The sequence below is a fragment of the Malania oleifera genome, chromosome 7 (assembly GCF_029873635.1).
Source record: "Malania oleifera isolate guangnan ecotype guangnan chromosome 7, ASM2987363v1, whole genome shotgun sequence".
Classification (NCBI taxonomy): Eukaryota; Viridiplantae; Streptophyta; class Magnoliopsida; order Santalales; family Ximeniaceae; genus Malania; species Malania oleifera.
The window spans coordinates 75,995,555-76,017,317 of record NC_080423.1 but is presented as its reverse complement, the minus strand read 5'-3'; the positions used below and the strand labels follow the sequence as shown (position 1 = coordinate 76,017,317).

Below are 21,763 nucleotides of genomic sequence, written 5' to 3'. Positions count from 1 at the left end.
TTTTGTTTCATCTATATATTAAAGCAACACTATAATCGAAAAAAAGATAGTACTATTTTTTGAGTTTTAGTGGTATGTGTTCTTCTTCTTCTTTTTTTTTTTTTTTAAATAATAATAATAATAATAATAGCATGCAGCAATAATTGAGATTTGATGGTGGTGGTTGAACGTGCTGGGTTTTTTCTATTTTGAGGGAAAATGAAGAGTACCATGCATATGCGGTGTTTGTATATATCCATCAGGGGGGCAGTGGGTGAACACTGACTCGAAGCAAAGAGAGAGCATATAGGGTGTGTGTATATATTCACTCACATCAGGGGGGCAGTGGGTGAACACTGACTCGAAGCAGAGAGAGAGAGAGAGAGAGAGAGAGAGAGAGAGAGAGAGAGAGAGAGAGGATGAGGGGATGGAGAAAAGAGGAGTGGTTTAGGAGGGCGAAGCCGTTCATAGGGGTAGTATTCTTGCAGTCGGGGCTAGCAGGGATGGAGATATTATCAAAGGTAGCCATGAACCAGGGGATGAGCAGCTTTGTGCTCATCGTCTATCGCCATGCAATTGCCACTCTTGTCATGTCCCCTTTTGCTCTCTTTCTCGACAGGTACGCAGCTCTCTCTCTCTCTCTCTCTCCCTCCCTCATCAGCAGATCGTAAGTATATCTATATGGGGTACAAGTTAATCCAAGATTGAATATTGAATATTTCTGTGATGAACATGCATGCAGGAAAACAAGGCCAAAGATGACCTGGTCCATCTTCACCAAAATAATGCTGCTCAGCTTATTAGAGTAACTAATTTAATTCTTTCATGTATATATATATATATATATATATATATATATATATGTGTGTGTGTGTGTGTGTGTGTGTGTGTGTGTGTGTTAGAAGTGTTCAATTCAAATCTTAGAAAAATAAAAAAGGAGTATGAGAAGGAGATTCATTATCTCTCATCGTCTAACTCAGCCCCAAAAATAAAGAAAAAAACTGAACTTTTTCTTTACCACAGTCTCATGCATGAGTTTACTCTCTCTCTCTCTCTCTCTCTCTCTCTCTCTCTCTCTTCCTATATTATTTATGTGTGCGCCCTGTGGATAGTGCAGGCCGGTAATCGACCAAAACATGTATTATTTGGGGATGAAATATACCTCGGCAACATTTGCAGCTACCATGTGCAACATTATTCCTGCCATCACCTTTCTAATGGCTTGGGTTGTGAGGTAACATACTTCCATAAACATAACTGCAATTATATATGCCTTAAAATATTAATCTTAATACTTGTTAATTATTTTTACATTTAAAATAAAAAATACTGTGTAACTTTGATAGTAAAATAAAATTAAAAAAAAAATTGATGGTAACTAAAAAGGGTCTCCTAACCTAACCACTCGCTCATTATAGCTTTCACTTGTTCCACCATTTTTTCCCTTTTCATTATATCCCATTCTTCGTAGATATGAATATAATAATTATTCAATGAAGATATGATACTTCTTGCTTAAAAAAATTAACATGTTTTTCAATATGATAATCATACAAAAATCGGCAGTAACATATTTTATTGAACAAATTAAAAGTGGTAGATGACACATCCTCCTCTTTGCATGAGTTAGACACATGTTACATCTGATTGAAAATTATGAGGGTAATGATCTGGATGGCACCTAACGTCTCATTAAATGGTCCAAGCCTACTCCGAATGAGTTATAATACACATACACAAAACTGCATGATACCGTTTTTCTTTTCTACTTTTTTTGGTAATAAAAAAGTAGATTATCAATGTGTATTTATTTCTGTTGTCAATTTTTTTTTTAAAATTTTTGTTATTGATTTTTTGTTGTTTACAAAAATGTTGAAATTAATTTTTATGATTTTCAGTTGTTTTTTTCAACCTGTTGTTAGAAATTTTAATATTCAAAAAATAGGTTTTTTGGATTAAATTATTCTTTTTCTACACTTTTAAATTAAAATTAAATAATTAGATAAATTTAAATATAATTAAAAAAATATACATAAATTTTTAAAAATAATAATAAAGTCAATTACAAAAAAACTTTTACTAATTTTCAACCGCCATGTCCAATAAAATTTTTATTGTGAAGTAAATTTTGAAAATAAAACAATTTACTAAGTAAATAATTATATTAATTTTTTAATGTGTATTATTTGTAATTTAATATTTTAATCATATTTTTTTAATATTTTGATTTAAAGATGAAAATGAGCATTTTTTTAATTTAGTTTCAAATTTGTGTTCGTTTTATAAATGTCAACGATTGTTGGTTTCTAATTTTAGTTTTTGTTTCTCGTTTTTGGTTTCATTCTTTAATTTTATTTTTAAAATTTTTTACAATGATACCAAACGACCCCTAATATTTTAATGGTACAAGAAAGAGAAGAGGGTCTATTAATCACTCCTCAATTTAAAATTGAGAAAAAGTTCTAACCTGCATATAAGATTAGGGTTTAATGTGTCTAAAAAATACACTTTTTCAAAGCAAAATTGTGAGTGTTAGCCGACAATACCTCAAATGATTCATAATTAAGAAAAGCTCCTTCCCATCAACCGAGGTTATTTTATAGTTATGTATGGAGAGTGGATCCAAAATCACACATATATATGACTGTTAAAAAAAGCTTTACCCTACAATGCAAGGATTCACTCCACTCAAGAAATATACTGTTTTAAGTTAGAAGTATGAGGTCAATCCTTTGGCTAAAAGTATGAAACCTTTATGTTAGTTACAGGGGCAAAAGATAGTGTCGTCCTTTGATGTTTGACATAAAAGATAAGAACCTCTTTTAAACCCCTTCTAAAGTTTTAAATTTTTCATTGACTTCCTTGATCTTTCAAAAGTGAAAGAGGGTTCCAATGAGTTTCATTTTGAAGACATTTACACTACTTGAAATATTTATTTTTTTATTTTTTTTATAAATTTTAATGGAGATTTATGTTTTTTTTTTTTTTTGATAAATTTCAAGGCGGATGTGTAAAAGTCTTAAAATCTTTGAAAAAGTTAATAAAAATTTATACTTTTTTGGTCAAATCTTATGAGGATCAATACCTTTTTACTCTTAATTAATCAAAATTCGAAATAAAATGAGAAGATGAGTAGTTTGAATAGTGGAATCAATAATAAATGACGAGTTTGATTTTTTCTATTTTTTTTATTTTTTTGTGGGTTGTTAATTTTGACGTAGACTTGAGAAGGTAAAGATAAAGAGCACCAGAAGCCAAGCCAAGATAGTTGGGACCCTAGCGACAATCGCAGGGGCCATGCTAATGACACTGGTGAAAGGTCCAGTGATAGAGTTGTTTTGGACCAAAGACGCAAACCACCACTCAGCAGCTAATGACGGCGCCCACACTTCCAATAATGGCATCTCTCTTCATAATTCCATTAAGGGCGCTCTCATGATCGCCACTGGCTGCATCAGTTGGTCTGCTTTCGTCATCCTCCAAGTCTGCTTTCTCTTTTTTCCACTTTTTCTCTCTTTTTATCTATATTATATTAATGATGACTATATAATATAGAGGATAGTTTAATTGACTAAAGTATAAGGGCGATTTATAACTTTGGTGATTTTTGGATTATAGGTTCAATTTTTTCTTACAAGTTTATCTCGGTTAATTATCAGGGGTGCGTCAATAATGAGCAGATGATTTTTACTCTTCTGGGTTTAGTATCGTACCATAGTGTCCAAAGTGGTGTAATGATGACTGAAATTTTCGAATTATCAAAGTATATATATGAGGACGAATCTTAAAATAACGGAAATATTATTTCTTTATAACCTATTGATCACGAAATCTGAGTTCTAAAAAATGTCCTTCCTATGTAGAAGTAGGAGTAAAATGAGTGAGATGGACTGCCTGCACTGTATATGATTCTCTCCCTATCTTCGCAAACAGAGGAACCATATGCCCTGGGAATGCCTTATATATATGCATGTGTAGTTTTGAAAAGTGAAATCAATTTCTCTCCCTGCACTGTATATGATTCTCTCCCTATCTTCGCAAACAGAGGAGCCATATGCCCTGGGAATGCCTTATATATATATATATATATGCATGTGTAGTTTTGAAAAGTGAAAGCAAATTCTCTCCCTGCACTATATATGATTCTCTCTCTATCTTTGCAAACAGAGGAACCATATGCCCTGGGAATGCCTTATATATATGCATGTGTAGTTTTGAAAAGTGAAAGCAAATTCATATATATATATATATATATATATATATATATATGTGGTTTTGTTTTTCATGTTTATTTTCGTTGTTTAATTTGGGAGTTTGATGGGAGTGTGAATAGGCAATCACACTGGAGACGTACCCAGCCGAGCTATCACTTACAGCTTGGATATGCTTCCTGGGCACGTGTGTCGATATTATTGTTACTCTTGTGATCGAAAGGGGAAGATCTGAAGTCTGGTCAATAAAATGGGACACCAAACTTCTAGCTGTGCTCTACAGTGTAAGCATTAAGTTAATGTGTTTCTTTTGGGTTTTAATTTTTAGTTAAATCATTTTTCAAGGGAGTATTAAAATGCCAAAACCTCTTTGATTCGGGGGATCGGTTAGCATTGTTGAGAATACAATATGAAAATCTTCAAAAGTTATGTAATTACTTCAGATTTTATTTAGCGAGCTATTTAACAATATGAAAATTTTTCCATTATACTTTTGTATTTAATATTAATTTGAAAACCAAATAAATAAATAATTTAATTTTTCATCGAAACCCACTCTTGAGAGCACAATTTTATAAGCTTTAATGAGCAAAAGTTCATATAAATGCAATGGCAGGGCACGGTGAGTTCGGGAATGCTGTATTACGTACAAGGAGTGGTAGTGAGAGAAAGAGGTCCCGTGTTCGTCACAAGTTTTAGTCCCCTCAGCATGGTTATTGTTGCTATTATTAGCTCCTTCGTTTTGTCTGATCAACTGCACCTTGGAAGGTAACCCTATTCTAATTCCAACAAATTCTTTAAATCTGTATCATTTCAGTATTATTTCATAGCACACATCCCATTTTATTTTGCAACCAAACATTGATTGTATCGATCTATGCAACTGCTCAGTTCTATATCCTCTCAGTACTCTTGGTATCTATTATTTATTCGTGTTTCTTTTCAAAATTGATCGATTTCAAAATGGTTATATAACTAAACTCACTGTGTAAATTAATAATGTTTTGGTGGTGTTTACTACATGTGCAGGGTGGTAGGGGCCGTTGTGATAGTAGCAGGGCTGTATCTTGTGATATGGGGAAAGAGGAAGGATCATTATAAGGCATCATCATCATCATCATCATCATTGATTGAGAATGATCAACAAGAAGATCAAGAAATTCCACAAGAAATTAATAAGCAAATGACACATGCAAGAAGCAACAGTACTACTAATATTACTACTACTACTGATGAGGAAAACCCTAATAATTTTAAGAAGGTCATCCTCTCCTTCACACCTGGCACTGGAGGTATTGCGCAGCCACATCATAATAATTGAAAGCCCTCGCCCAGATACATATGTAAATATATCGAACATGTAGCTGTCATCACTCTACTCCATTTCTATTTCTTCTTATCTTAGCGTATGGGGCCAAGACCCCTTTGGGAAAGTGGGGACAAATACTTTTGCGAAAGCATTTGATTTTCACTGAATTAACCTCATCCTCCATGTTTGGGTGCTGTATTTTTCATGTAGGTTTGAACTCATGCAGTCTATCACTCGCTCAGTTTGGTTATTGGGATTTCTTGTTTTTTAAAAAGTCATTGAAGGTTTGGTGGGTTTGAGTTGCTACACAATGAGAGGTCGGATGCTCATTCTGGCACCTTCTCTTGCGTCTTTTAAATTTAAAATTGGAGAACTCAAACATAATAGTTTGAACTCTTAACAATTTCAGTGTCTCTTAAAAACAGAAGTTCAATTATTATGTGTAATTTGTGAAGCAATTGCAAAGACAAAAGGTTAATGTAATATGGAACTCGCAACTGTCACAAGAATGAAAATCACAGATGCGGTATAATACTTGAAAATATAAATTCTATATTTTGAATTTAGATTTGCATGATTTTGAAGAAAAGCTAATAATGTTTTGTGATACATTTTGTCTTAATGGGACTAATTCAAATTTCAAATTTCAAACTCCCCATAAGTAAAATTTTCAATTAAAAGAAAATGGAAGATATTTCTAGCCGGAACTGGAAGCTGATAATATTCACCCTCGCCAAACAGTGCATGGGCTATTTTCTGACCCACTGAAAGAGACGTTGGGCTTGTCATCTCTAGCCCTAATTTTTGTTTTGGATGGGCATGCATACAGCTTGGGTTCCACGTACCTCGGGCGGTCAGCCACCCCACCACCATCTATGGCAAGCCCTCAGCCAAAATAACCAGATTAATTATAAGTGTGAATATATGTATTATGCAACAACTTACTCTTAATTATGATTTGATGGAAGCAAGTGCTGTGACTGCCCCTTGTTTTATTATTTTCAAAATCAACAAAAACAAAAAAGCTAGGCATTGTTGTGAAATGAATGGTGGATGTTACCATTCATGTACCTGCCTCATCTCCCTCATGTTTCTCATGCATGTAAATCCATTATTATTATTAGACAAACCCATTTGCTCCTCCCACGGCTATATAAAGGAGATCACCTGATTGAGATGAATAGAGAAAAAACGAAGAGTGCAGGGTGCAAAATACAGACGGCAGAATATTAAGGGTGCAAAAAAATAGAGAAGAAAGAAGTAGGAGAAAAAAAGGGAAAGTGAGATATTTTATAAGATAAGAATGTGAGATATTTGTACAAAAGTCAGGTATAATTTGTAATTCCTCTTAAAATATTGGATTTCAAATCTCATTCGTCCATGGAGTAGATATAAACCGAATTACGTAAATCCGGTCTCACTTTTATTTATTGTTTATTTTTATTTTATTTTGTTTGTATTCATTACTTTCTGATTATCTACGTTTATTTATTTCTGTATTATTTTATAACACGTTATCAGCACGATGTTCTACCCAACTAATATATTTATATATATACCGCCTTAATGAACGGTTTTATTTTTATTTATTAATACCGTCTCAATGGCTAGTTTTATTTCTATACTGTCTATATATATATATATATATATTACCAATCTTCAGAAGTGATGGTAAAATAGTCCTCCTGAAGAGGCTATATATTTAATCTCCCGAAGATATAAGTCTCCTAAAGAGAAAATATATTTAATCTTCAAAAGAGATAGTAATTGTTTACCTCTTAAAGAGAGTATATTTTTAATCTCCTATATATATTAATTATATTATATTACTATTTTTGTATTATTTCAGTTAGTATGTTTTGCTTTTCTAAATCGCTTTATTATTATTAATTTATTCAAATGTCGAGCCTAATAAAAATAAAATTACGTGTATCAAATTAAATATAAAATATAATACATGGGATTTGTAAAACAATCATAATGACAATAATGTTTGGGAATATGAAATTACTATCAACGGAAATAAATAAAAAAACATGAAAACTTTTTTTTTCTTTTTATGAATAGTTTCATAGATCTATTTTAGTCTACGTATTTAAATAATAATTTATTTTCTCTATGAGTTGACTGTTTAATATAAAAAAATTATTTAAGATTTTATTTTTTAAAAATAATTTTATAATTAATAAAATTTATTATTAAAAATTTTATTTGTTCAATTAAAAACTTAGACTCTACGTGGGTCACACAACAAAGAAACAATGATAGGTAGTGCATTTTTATCATTATTCTCACTTCATTAAGTACTTATAAGTAATTTTGTAAATATCAAATATATTTTTTCATTAATTCACATAAATTTACTTCAACACTTTTATCAAAATCGTGCTTAAAAATAAAAAAAAGTTAAAGTAAATATAACAAAATAATAAAACACAAATGTTTTGAATTGGCTTGCACTATGAAAATATAATACCACCCTCAACAGTCAAGTACGTTCACATTTACATATGTAGGTGTGAATTCTCCTAGATTTTCTGAAATATTTGTAATGCTGGGGTGAGACACCTCTCAGTAAAAGAGATAAACTAATATCAGTGTGTGACAACATGAATATTTTTCGTGATATACTAATAAACAGTACATAATTCATAACTGGTATAATAGTTGTATCATATTTGAATAAAACGTGATTTATCATAACATATCGTATCATACTAAATTTCTATACTGAGAAATCATCTTATATAATCATATCATACTTGAATTATTACCCAGGATAGATAGTTAGTTAGTTATTGTCATGTACGTCTTACCCCCCTACATGACAGGGTTGTGCGACCCAAAGGCGAAACCTAGTAATGGCTGGCCGACCATGCTAAGTCAAACATAGGTCTGTAAGTATGATGAGTATGTTTCACTTGTGCCAAACTACCAGGGGAATTACGATACTCCTATAAAGTCACATCGATTGCCATCTCCCACACTCTATATAAGATGTGTGGTAGCACTAACATATTCATAGTCGTAAACATATAGCTACGGTACGTGCTTTTTAAAACTAAACTAAGCTATCCGAGTTCTGATAACTTATAATACATTCCATATTAAACATAGTTGTATCGTATTTCAGAGTAATATCTGACATAAATATATTTCATGATTTCTTACATATCATACGTAATCACAGCATCAACGCCGACATAATTCATAACATAATAATCACGACAACACATGCTGACATAGTTCATAACATAAGAACCATGACATTTACGCCAACATATTTCATAACATAAGGATTATGACATCTACGCCGACATAATTCATAACATCATAAACATATATTCTTGTATTATTTAACATAATCTTTAAAACGTATTTCCTGTACTGTTTTTAGGATTTTCCTGAAAACCGCTATAACATACTTATCTAGAAAAACTCATAATATTTCAATATAGCATAATTCTCATGGAAATAGTATACTCATGCCACACAAATATACATAGCCATATAAACTCATAATTAATTCTAAAATAATATTTCCATATAAATTGAGTTTAAAATCATTTCCCTGTTCAACAGTAGTATTTCCAAACATAGTTCTATATTATACATATTTTCCTGAAAATAAATGTTGTTTAATTCATAATAATAATTAAAAAATACTAACTTAATTTATCCCCTTACCTGATTTACTGAGAAGCCCACAAAATATTCCAAACTTACACTCGTGTGTTCCCCAACTCAACACCCTGAAATTGCATTTTTCCCAACAATAATTCAATATTATTCTACCTAAAGCATTCTCCTTATTCCAGAAACACCAAATAACTTATAAAGCCTAAAATAACCAACTTACCTAAATTTAGGGATGGTTTCCAAACTTTCCAAATCAATTTTCTGCTCTAATTAGGTTGTTGAGAATCTCCCCAGGATCACCGTAGTGGCTTCTGATCATCAAACTATGGAGAATTAGAGCTGGAAACGTATAGAAAAAGCAGAGAATCCGAAACCTAAAGAGAGAAAGGAAAAGAGAGACTGAAATTTTGTCAAAAATTATCTTTTTTCATATTTATAGGTGACTTACCACGTGGCCTCGTCAATGAGCCACGTCACCTCGTTGACGAGTCCAAAAGAGAGTTCGTCGATGAACATTTATTCCTTGTCGATGAGTTTCAGTCTCTGAAATCAGCCCTCTCGATAATGTCTCGTTGACAAGACATGCGTCCCCATCGACGAGTCCAAGAGGCCTGCTCGTCAATGAGTACTTTGCCCTCGTCGACGATACCCTGTTGAAACCCCTTTTTAAAAAATCATTTTCTCTTCTTTCTTTTATTATTTAATTACTATAATTCTTTGGGTCCCTACACCATACCTCCTATCCAACTCTTCCCAAATATCTCTCGCATATTTACATGTCATAATCACAATCAAAATATTAGAATCTAAAGCACAATATAGTAAATCCATAGCATGTGAATTTGCATGCATTAAATTAATATTATTTTCATTTACAAGCATACAAATTCTTTTAACTGTTAGTTGCTAGGCCCTCCAATCCATTGATTTTTAAAAATATGCTCATCCTTTGTTTCCAGGTGATGTAATTGACACCACAAAATAATGGAGGCTTGACATATGACTGTCCCTCACCGAACGCTTATACACCACATTGAGCCATTGCGATCTTTAACATAAGCGATTCAGATTTTTGCAACGAAACTTTGATACCAATGGCAGGAATGGTGTATTCCCAAAAGGAGGGGTAAATTGGAAAATTTACAATTCCTTGGTCAATTATGCCCTATGTTTAGGATCCACAGTCAATATAACGCAACCTAAGATCTTTCTAAGCAATTACGAATTCCACAGATATTGATATATACGAATATTTAAATCATGCACAACAGTTTAAATGTAGACATGCAAGTGTTGTAAAGTAAAGAGTATAGGGAAAAGAATAATACAATATTTTTATCAAAATTCGACAAAACTAGCCTACGTCCCCGCCTCAAGCTAACCAGCAAGAGGATTCGACTATTTTTTCACTTAACTAGGCAAAGTGATGCCACTTACACTCTTCTTACAGGACGAAGACTCTCTAACTCAATTATAGGGTTAAGCCACAACCAGTACTCCTTATGAGGCGGAGTCGCCTCAGCTCAATTACGAGGCTAAGCCACAACCTATTCCCCTTACGAGGTGGAGACACCTCAGTTCACTTTCCGAGCGGAACCAAGCTGTATACACTTTATAGGATGGTGCACCTCCTAGCTCACCTAACCGGGGTCAAGCCAAACCGAGACTTCATACAAGGCGAGTCTCCCTCTTCATGCCATGCCTAGAATACAACAGATAATAAAATTTACATACAAGTAAATGCTTCTCAAGAAGCATATGTGTACAAATTTAAACTCTCTAATGCACTCACATAAGATATGAATTTAAGCTTAAGTGAGTATGCATCGTATTTTGCCAGCGTCAAAATAGGGATCAAACTCAAAAAGACAATAATATAGACATCTGTGTGTGTGTATGTAGATAATGTGTATGTATACATACGTATGTATATAAGTAATAAACCTATATATAGATATTTATGTATATTAATGCATATTATGTGTATCTATAGGTGTGTATATATAATATGTGTATATAGGAATATATATCTGGGTGTGTGTGTGTGTGTGTTGTGTGTATATATATGCATATGTGTGTGTGTGAATGTGTGTGTGTGCATGTACATATGTATCAATATATATATATATATATATATATATATATATGTGTGTGTGTGCATGTACATATGTATCAATATATATGTGTATGTGCCTATGTGTGTGTATGTGTGTGTGCGCACATGCATGCGTGCGCGTGTATTTTAGTGCGTTTAAGCATCTGTGTATTTCATCTTACTTTCATTTAAACGTCTAAAAAAATTGGAAATGCCAAAACTCCCAAAAATATGAGTTTTCGCTACTTGGTTCCTAGTCTATTTCTGGTTGATGATTGGATAACAAGGAGACAAGTAGTTGGCCATGTGTCAGCTATCCATGGAGACACGTGACACTATTTTTATTTTTATTTTTTTTTAAAATTTCGCAGCATGGTGATGTCAACATGATGTCACCTGCCACATGGCAAAATGCGGCTGGCCCTAGGGTTTTGACACAAATCATTAATATGACAACGATCCAGTCATCTAGAAAAAACACACATTGGATGACCAGGATTGTGCCACGTTACCTTCCGAATAAGCGCCCTTGGCTGTGTCGCCTATCACCATTCGTACGGTGACACGTGTCTTATTAATATATATAAAAGCCTTTTCTCTCTCTCTTCTTTTCTCATTCTCTCAGATTCTTTCTCTCTCTTTCTCTCCTTTCTCCCTTTCTCTTCCCTATTCTCTCTATCTCAAAACTATCTCCCCCTGATCTCTACCTCCTCTTTTGTAGACCTCTCTCTCTCTCTCTCTCTCTCTCTCTCTCTCTCTCTCTCTCTCTCTCTCTCTCTCTCTCTCTCTCTCTCTCTCTCTCTCTCTCTCGTGCTCTTTCCATTTAATTATATGGGTTGCAGGACAATTGGGCTTTGAGCTTGGATTTAATTAAATGGGCTAGGCCAATTGATCCAACCCAATAGGCTCAAAATGGGAAGCAAACCTTTACTGGTTTAAGATCAGTTGAATGAAGATTGGACCAGGCCCATTTAGTCCTAGAGTTAAAATTAGGTCACATGCTAATTGGATTTTCGGTTTCAAGTTTTGGGCCAATGAGCTTAGGTCCATGTCTAGGTTTATCGGATTAGCTAGGTAGGAAGTAGGTCAAGTTGACTTGGGTCTGGGTTATTTGATCCAAATATGGGTATAGGCATTTGGGAGTGGATATCCTAGTCTGGGCATTCGAGTGTGGGTATCCTAAATTTGGGTCAAATATCCGAATTTTTTTTGGACTATTCTGTGGTGTTTTTTCACATTGACTTGGTCTAAAACTAATTTTGGATAAAAAAGAATTGTTCAAATTTAAACTCAAAATCATTCCAGAAATTGAATTTGGATAACACAAATTTAAGGAACCAATCTCTTATGCTATCCTGCTTTCTTCTTTGCCCAAACCCTTTAATTCCAAGCCTTTACTGCAATTCGAACTCTCAAGTCTTCAATCCTTCTCAATTTCTTCAATCTTAGCCACTCAGCCTTTTCCATACAATTCTTTTCTCAAAATTCCCAGTGATAAATTCCTCTTTTTTCCTGTCTTTGAGTTTCAATTTCTGTGTATTTGTATGTGCCCCTCTCACCCTAAAAAATTCACTATTTATAGGTTCGAGGATTCATTCAATTTAATACTAATTAGATCAATCAGCACTCAATTTAATCAGTCAAATTTATTTCAAAATTTTCACATTTCCCATATGTCTAATTGTTGGATTTTCTTTTGCTGGTTTGAAGTTAAAGACTCTAGCCCACTTCTTTTTATTTCATTTTTATTTTTCTATATGTTTTTAATTTTCAATGTAAAAATTTATTTTCCTTGTATTTAAAAATGTTTCTTGTATTTTCTCATTTTTTGGCAATAATAAATTTTGCCCAATTCTTGTTATATAAGCCCGGAACAAAATAGGGTGTCTACATTCTCATTTTATTGTATTTAATGAATAAGATCATATGCAAAATTTGAATTTGAATGAAAAATCATACCTAGAAAAAATTAAAAAAATATTTAAATTAAATAAAAAATATTAATTTTATTATATAAAATCCCGCAGATAGTATCAGATAATCTAAAGATAATCCAATTAAAATCTAATTCAGGATGTGTTATGGTTTCTCATACGCTCTTACCAATGAACCACATCCTGCTGAGCTAATGAGTGGCATATGTACGTAATGCAAGAAATTGGAGTAAAAAATGGAATGATATAATATGGAAAAAAAAAATTATGAAGAAAGATATGGACTACCTCATGCAGATATATATCTGGGCCTCCAATGGACCTTTTCGCCGATGGATGACCAATGGTTAGCTAGCATTATTGAACTCAGACAAGGATCATCATCTAGGGCTATTATCCAATGACATCATGCATGAAGGGTCAAGGTCATTTGGATAATACAGAGAGATAATAGTTATGGGATTTTTATTTTTTCTTTTTTCTTTTTTATTTTTTGCTTTTTGTTTGTCACTTTAGACGTCATAAAAGTCGGGATATTTCAGCTTGGATCTCAAACCTCATCTCACTCTTCAAAATCTAAAAATTCTAAACACAGACTTCGGCCTTCATTTTAAGAAGTGCTATCTTGGAAAATGGAAGTGGGATTACCTCATATCTGTTGAGTTGTGCGCCATAGGTGGAGATGGAAGCCACCAACCTCAGCAGCTTATGTTGATTTTGCAGAGAAGACCAGCAGCCCTCCACCAACCTTGTCTTCGAAATGCAGTCACCAACCCTGCCCACCTTGTTTGAATTACACCCCCCTTTAAAGACTATATATAATGGAGATGTGTGTGTGTGTGTGTGAGAGCATGTGTGTAATTGTAGAGTGAGGCAAGACGTAGAATTATATGTGGCTGTTTGTGCCGGTGGCAAGAATTGAGTGTTCTTGTGCGCAGAGAGTGTTGTGTGGTGTGTTGTGCGCAGAGTGTGCAGAGAGTGAGGAACAGAGAGTTGTGGAGAGAGAGAGAGAGAGAGAGAGAGAGTTGAGTTAAGCAATGTGGCTCCTCCTCCTTGTATTATTCTCCCGGTTATAGTGAAGTTGTGTGTGCTCTGTGGACGTAGGTCAGGTTGGACCGAACCACGTAAAATCCGGTGTTTTATTGTAGTTGTGTATTTTTGCTCGTGTGTGATTGTTGCTCGTAGATCGCTTTCCAACAATATCGATAACAACTAATAAATACATCTCTTACGGGCACATGCTAAGTGAAATAAAATTTAAATATCTCCTAGATGAGTTCTTTGTCTACCCCCAAAATACAATGAAGGAAATCCATCTAAAAAAATAAAAACTTTTCAGATAATAAAATTAAAACTTTGTAAAGAAAACCAAACTCATTCACCTAATAAAATCATTCTTTTAAAAAGAAAAACTGAAAGGAATGTGAATGGCGTACGTACGTTGCATGCATCAAGCCACACACGTAAACAATCGAACTCTTCTTCAAGATAGAATATCCCTGATGGTGGACGAATTACAATGATTATCCATACACCTAAAACAATTCCCACAGATATTTTATATATTGTTTCTATCAGTTGGAACTTTGAAAAAGGGAGCATCAATGATTTGGAAAAAGAAAAACTGAAAGGAATGTTAGTGGCATCTTTCACGAACTTAATTTACGTATACCATAAATCCGAAGTCGCGTAGTTAAAAGCACTGATGTATACATGCATGCATGTGGTGGAAGAATATAGAATATTAGGGTCTTTTAAAACCCAAAGAAATCTCGAGTGATTGTTTCAGTTGAAAGAGGCTTGACCGAGACCGAAAAGAGAACCTTTAAAATGGAACATCAATGAATTGGGAAAAGACAAAAACTGAATGGAGCAGTGGTGGGACGTGCTTCTTGTCATGGTTGATTAAAGTTTGCCATTTGTAAAGATATGAGAAGGTTTAGGGTTGAACATCAAGGAGGGTGGAGGTGGGTACTGAATCAGAAATGAATCATCTTTTTTTATGTAATTAATCTATAGTTGGACTTTGAATTGATCCAAAAATGATTTATGGCTACTTATGTTCTTATATTTTTTTTGTTTCTTTAATCTTTAATTTGAGTTCTTCATAGTTATTGCCTCATGTATGCTTGAATAAACTCTTTTATCATTAGTGGGGAAAAAAAATCACAGGTGCTTGATTAAAGCAACCATGGATGTAGACAATTAAGAAGTGGGTCACCTACTCTAGTTCAACATGCAACACCAATCCAGTACTGGTAGAATTAATTGAATTCTTGATTTTTTCCATCTAATCCCAAAGGAAATTCAAATTGATTGCGTTAGCTAGAGGGGTCTAGAGTTGCAGATGTTGTTGGAATATAGCATCCTATATTGATAAATTGGTATTAAAGTCTAAAGAGGAGAAACTCAAGGCAGCTCAAGGAACTCAAGAAGACTCAACTGATTCTTACCTACTTCAGTTAGATCTTCAGTTATATCAGTTTTTATCTCTTCAATGAATTATAAATATGGAGTAGGCTACTCTGTATATATACATACACTCAGAATGCTCTCTCTCTTTTTCAATCTATCGAATGCAATTTTCTCAACTGTATTCTGCTGTTGGTTGAGTTCCTTTGTATTAAATTCTTGCAATTTCAGTTTTCTTTTCATTTTCTATTTCTCTATTATTAGATTCTTCACATGGTATCAGAGAAAATCTTCTTGCTTCCGCATACATTTTTTTTTTCTAAACTGAAAAATTCTGCTCTGGAATTTAATTCAGTCGCTTCTTGTATCTTGTTCACAACATGTCTAATACTAATCCTCTTAATTCTTTAGACTCTTCACATCTATCAGATGATCCTTCTGCCAATCCTTCTAATGATTCTTCAAACCCATTTTTCCTTCATCCTAGTGATAATCTAGGATCTTTGTTGGTTTTTGAAAATTTTGCAGGAGATAACTATGTTGCCTGGAGTCAGTCAATCACTATTGCTCTCATTGTCAAGAACAAGGTAGCCTTCATTGATGGCTCAATTTCCTTTCCTCCTACTACTCATCGTATTTTACACACTATCTGGCTTCGTGCAAACAATCTGGTGCTTTCTTGGCTCATGAATTCCATTTCTAAAGATATAAGAAACAGTTTATTGTATGTTACCTCAGTTGTTGATCTCTGGAATGAACTAAAGATATGATATTTGAGAAGTGATGGTCCAAGAGTTTTTCATGTCGAAAAATCTTTAAGTTGCATAAATCAAGGTTCATCTTCGATTACTGAGTATTTTAGTGCTTTTAAAACTCTCTAGGATGAGTATATCAGCTACAGACCATTTCCAACCTGCACATGTGGCAAAATGGCTTCTTGCACTTGCGATTTATTCAATTTCTTGATTCTGTAACAACAATCAAATTACATATTAAAATTTCTTGTAGGATTGAATGATTCTTTTGCTTTGATACGAAGTCAGTTGCTGCTTATTATTCCATTGCTTCCATTGCTCAGCATGGCCAAGTTATTTTCTTTATTGCTACAAAAAGAAAGCCAGAGACAACTAACAAATTATTCAGCTCCTGAAGCACATACGTTGCTAGCCAAGCCTACTCAGTTCAGATTTTCCAAAGTGGATACCATGGTCATACAATTGATAAATGTTTTCAATTACATGGTTATCCTCCTGGTTGGACCAGACCTAAAGGAAAAAAAGAAATTCTTCTTCTGCACATGCTGCTATCAAAATTGAAGAAATTTCCAATCAACAAAGTACTGAGGATCAAAGGATTAGTTTAATTGCTGAAGAATTTAATAAACTCTTAGCTCTTGCCAATTCAGGTTCATCTACTCAACCTACTGATTCATCTACAACGAACAGTAAATTTAGTCACTACACCTCATTCTTCTGGTAATTTTTTCAATACCTGTAATTCAATATCTACAAAATTAAATTCTGGTTTTTCTTAAATCTTGGATACCAGAGCAACAGATCATATGATTTGTTCACCTCAACTTTATTATTCTACCCCTAAATCAGTTTCAATTTCAATTACTCTTCCTAATGGCCATATTGTTTCAGCAATATATACTGGAACTGTGAAACTTTCTAACACATTATTTTTATATAATGTGTTGTGTGTTCCTAGTTTTTCTTTTAACCTCTTGTCTGTTTCTAAACTAACCAAAGATTCTAATCTTTGTATATCTTTTTTTGCTTCTTATTGTCTTTTACAGGACCATTCAATGAAGAAGATGATTGGGATTGCCTTTGAGAAACAAGGACTTTATCATTTTTCTCAATCTCCTTCGACAACAAATCTTTGCCAGCATTCCCTATCAACTTCTTCTTTCCATTCTATACCATCTTTTGTATCAGCTACCACAAAAATTTAGTCAAACCTTTGGCACTACAGATTAGGCCACATTTCAAATTCTAGAATTCCTTTTATTCAACAGATAGATAGTTCGGTTGCTTTTGATTGTACAAATATCTGTGACATTTGTCCACATGCAAAATAGAAAAAACTTTCTTTTCTTGTATCTCAGCATACTTCTACTAAGATGTTTGACTTGATTCATTGTGATGTATGGGGTCCATTTGATACTATTTCATATTCTGGTTTTAAATTTTTCTTAACTATTGTGGATGATTTCACACGATGTACTTTTGTTTTTCTACTTAAAAACAAATCTAAAGTATCATCTCTGTTACTAGATTTTTATAAAATGGTTTTAAATCAGTTCAATACCTTTATCAAAACAATAAGAATAGATAACGGTTCAGAGTTTATACTTACTAACTTTTATAAAACATTTGGTATTTTGCATCAACAAAGTTGTGTAGAAACTCCAAAAAAAAATGGAGTCGTTGAAAGAAAACATCAGCACTTATTAAATACAGCTCGAGCACTAATGTTTCAAGCAAATTTACCTTTAATTTTTTGGAGTGATTGTATATTTACTGCTGCTCATATCATCAATCGAATTCCAACTCCTCTTCTTAAAAACAAATCACCTTTTGAAATGTTATTTCATAAACCTCCAAAATTTTCTCATCTAAAAGTTTTTGGTTGCTTATGTTTTGCATCTTCAATTGTTCATCACAGGCAAAAGTTTGATCCAAGAGCAACAAAATGTCTATTTTTAGGCTATCCTCCTAATGTCAAAGGTTATAAACTTATGGACTTAACCACCAACAAAATTATTATTTCCAGAAATGTTATATTTCATAAAAGCACTTTTCCTTTCAAAGTTCTTCCACTCAACTCTGCCATTTCAAATTTTTGGTTTCATCCTTCAGAATATCAACATGACTCTTCTATTCCTATTTCTTCTATTACAAATACTATATCATCTAATATTCCTATTTAGTCATCTCACACTGTCAGAAATTTCACTGAATCAGCAACTTCTCTTCCTTCTGATTCATTTAATAATTTTTCATTATCTCCTTCTACATCAAACTATTATTCATCTCATCATGATCATTCTGAATCAATAGTTCCAATTTCTCCTAACACATACATAAAAAATCTTCCAGAGTTAAACATCCACCAAAATATCTGCAAGATTATCACTGTGGTAATGTATCCTTGTTTCCTTATGCAAACACCTCATCTCCTTCAATTGATTGCTCCTTTAACACAGGTATTCCTTATCCTATTTCTTCTTTTCTTTATGTTAATAGACTTTCAAATTCCCATAAAGCGTTTTTAACTTCAATTTCTGTTACCCCAGAACCAAAGTCATATAAACAGTCTGCCAAATCACCTGAATGGCAAATTGCTATGAGAAATGAATTAAATACTTTAAAGTTAAACAAAACTTGGAAATTTGTTCGTCTCCCTCAAAATAAATAGATCATTGGTTGTAAATGGGTATTTCGAATAAAATACAAGGCTGATGGAACTGTTGAGAGATATAAAGCAAGGTTGGTAGCTAAAGGTTACAACCAGCAAGAAGGACTAGATTTCTTTGATACTTTTTCTCTAGTAGTAAAAATCACTTCTATTCAATTATTATTAGCTGTTGCTACTATCAAGTGTTGGCATATCCATAAATTAGATGTCAATAATGCTTTTTTACATGGTGATTTACATGAAGAAGTCTATATGGCAGTACATCCTGGTTTACATATTCAGCAGTCCAATTTGGTATGCAAACTACTAAAAAGTATATATGGACTAAAGCAAACCTCTCGACAATGGTTTGCAAAACTTTCTCAAGCCCTTCTTGATTATGGTTTCACTCAAGGTTAATCTAATTGTTCTTTTTTTATTAAGAAAACCACTACTTCCTTTATAGCTCTACTTGTCTATGTAGATGATGTTATTCTAGCAGGTGATAATCTTATAGAAATTCAACAGCTCAAATCATTTCTACATGATGAATTTACAATCAAAGATTTGGGACAACTCAAATATTTTCTGGGACTGGAGGTAGCAAGATCACGATCTGGCATTTCTCTTTGTCAAAGGAAATATGCTTTAGACATACTTCAAGATACTGGTTTTTTAGGATCCAAACCAGCTTCTTTTCCAATGGAATCAAATATCAAACTCAATACAGCTGATCCCAATGTCTATGAAGATGCATAAGGTTACAGAAGATTAGTTGGCAGACTTTTATACTTGACTATTACATGACCTGATCTTGCTTATTCTGTTAAGGTTCTTAGTCAATTTCTTGCTAAACCTGCAATATCTCATCATCAAGCTGCCAATCGTGTTCTTTGGTATTTAAAAGCAACACCAGGCCAAGGATTATTTTTTCCTTCATCTTCTAATTTACAATTGAAGGCTTTTTCTGACAGTGATTGGGCAGGTTGTCCGGATACCAGAAGAAGTGTCACTGGTTTTGCTGTTTTTCTCAGAGATTCATTAATTTGCTGGAAATCCAAGAAGCAGCCCACAGTTAGCAGATCATCTGCTGAAGCAGAATATAGAGCTCTTGTAGCCACAACATGTGAAGTACAATGGTTACTCTTTGCTCTTCAAGACCTTAACGTTGCTCATCCTCCACTATCATTGTTATATATGGATAGTAAATCAGCTTTGTCAATTGCCACTAACCCAGCTCCTGAAACACATGTGTTGCTGGCCAAGCCTACTCAGTTCAGATTTTCCAAAGATGATACAATGGTCATACGATTGATAAATGTTTTCAATTACATGGTTATCCTCCTGGTTGGACTAAACCTAAAGGGAAAAGAAATTCTTCTTCTACACATGCTGATATCAAAACTGAAGAAATTTCCAATCAACAAAGTACTGAGGATCAAAGGATCAGTTTAACTACTGAAGAATTTAATAAACTCTTAGCTCTTGCCAATTCAGGTTTATCTGCTCAACCTTCTGATTCATCTACAACAACAATAAATTTAGTCAATTCACCTCATTCTTCCGGTAATTTTTTCAATACCTTTTATTCAGTATCTATAAAATTAAATTCTAGTTTTTCTTGGATCTTGGATACCGGAGCAACAGATCATATGATTTGTTGACCTCAACTTTATTATTCTACCCCTAAATCAATTTCAGTTTCAATTACTCTTCCCAATGGCCATATTGTTTCAGCAATATATACTAGAACTGTGAAACTTTCTAACACATTATTTTTATATAATGTGTTGTGTGTTCATAGTTTTTCTTTTAACCTCTTGTCTATTTCTAAACTAACCAAAGATTCTAATCTTTGTATATCTTTTTTTGCTTCTTATTTTCTTTTACAGGACCATTCAATGAAGAAGATGATTGGGATTGCCTTTGAGAAACAAGGACTTTATCATTTTTCTCAATCTTCTTCAACAACAAATATTTGCCAACATTCCCTGTCAACTTCTTCTTTCCATTCTATACCATCTTTTGTATCACCTACCACAAAAATTCAGTCAAACCTTTGGCACTACAGATTAGCCACATTTCAAATTCTAGAATTCCTTTTATTCAACAGATAGATAATTCGGTTGCTTTTGATTGTACAAATATCTATGACATTTGTCCACATGCAAAACAGAAAAAACTTTCTTTTCTTGTATCTCAGCATACTTCTACTAAGATGTTTGACTTGATTCATTGTGATGTATGGGGTCCATTTGCTACTATTTCATATTCTGGTTTTAAATTTTTTTTTTTTAACTATTGTATATGATTTCACACGATGTACTTTTGTTTTTCTACTAAAAAACAAATCTAAAGTATCATCTCTGTTACCAAATTTTTATAAAATGGTTTTAAATCAATTCAATACCTTTATCAAAACAATAAGAACAGATAACGGTTCAGAGTTTATACTTACCAACTTTTATAAAACATTTGGTATTTTGCATCAACGAAGTTGTGTAGTACACCGGCCACTACGCTCCTGACATAAAGACGCTAGTTCTGGTTACTCGAAGGACCTGAAAAATATGTACATACAACAAGGGTGAGACACCTCTCAGTAAGGAACAATGCAGGTTATATCGGTGTGTGACATTTGATTGTTATCATAATGCAACACATATACAGTTAAATGCAGTTCCAGTACTAATTTCACAACAGTGCATACATGCGCACACATTAAGCAATCCCGGTGTCGTCACACCCTTCGGCCCGAAGACGGCCCACGACATATGGC

At 33.3% G+C, this 21,763-nt stretch overlaps 2 protein-coding genes across 3 annotated transcripts; both read left to right on the top strand.

Moving 5' to 3' along the window:
- Nucleotides 1–261: 261 nt before the first annotated feature.
- LOC131160226 (WAT1-related protein At2g37460-like) lies at nt 262–5,749 on the top strand. Of its 2 annotated transcripts, XM_058115659.1 has the most exons (7): nt 262–598; nt 722–784; nt 1,097–1,213; nt 3,201–3,462; nt 4,313–4,474; nt 4,807–4,958; nt 5,220–5,749. In XM_058115659.1, exons 1-7 carry the CDS (start codon nt 399–401, stop codon nt 5,509–5,511), a joined length of 1,248 nt encoding a protein of 415 aa, XP_057971642.1. In that variant the 5' UTR covers nt 262–398; the 3' UTR covers nt 5,512–5,749. The 2 variants fall into 2 exon arrangements, with proteins under 2 accessions (XP_057971642.1, XP_057971644.1); XM_058115661.1 differs by lacking the exon at nt 4,313–4,474 and having other exon boundaries at nt 280–598.
- Nucleotides 5,750–15,959: 10,210 nt separating this feature from the next.
- Nucleotides 15,960–20,439, top strand: LOC131160896 (uncharacterized mitochondrial protein AtMg00810-like). The gene is made up of 3 exons (XM_058116771.1): nt 15,960–16,166; nt 19,429–19,725; nt 19,816–20,439. The coding sequence occupies exons 1-3, from the start codon at nt 15,960–15,962 to the stop codon at nt 20,437–20,439; spliced, it is 1,128 nt and encodes a 375-aa protein (XP_057972754.1).
- Nucleotides 20,440–21,763: the final 1,324 nt, after the last annotated feature.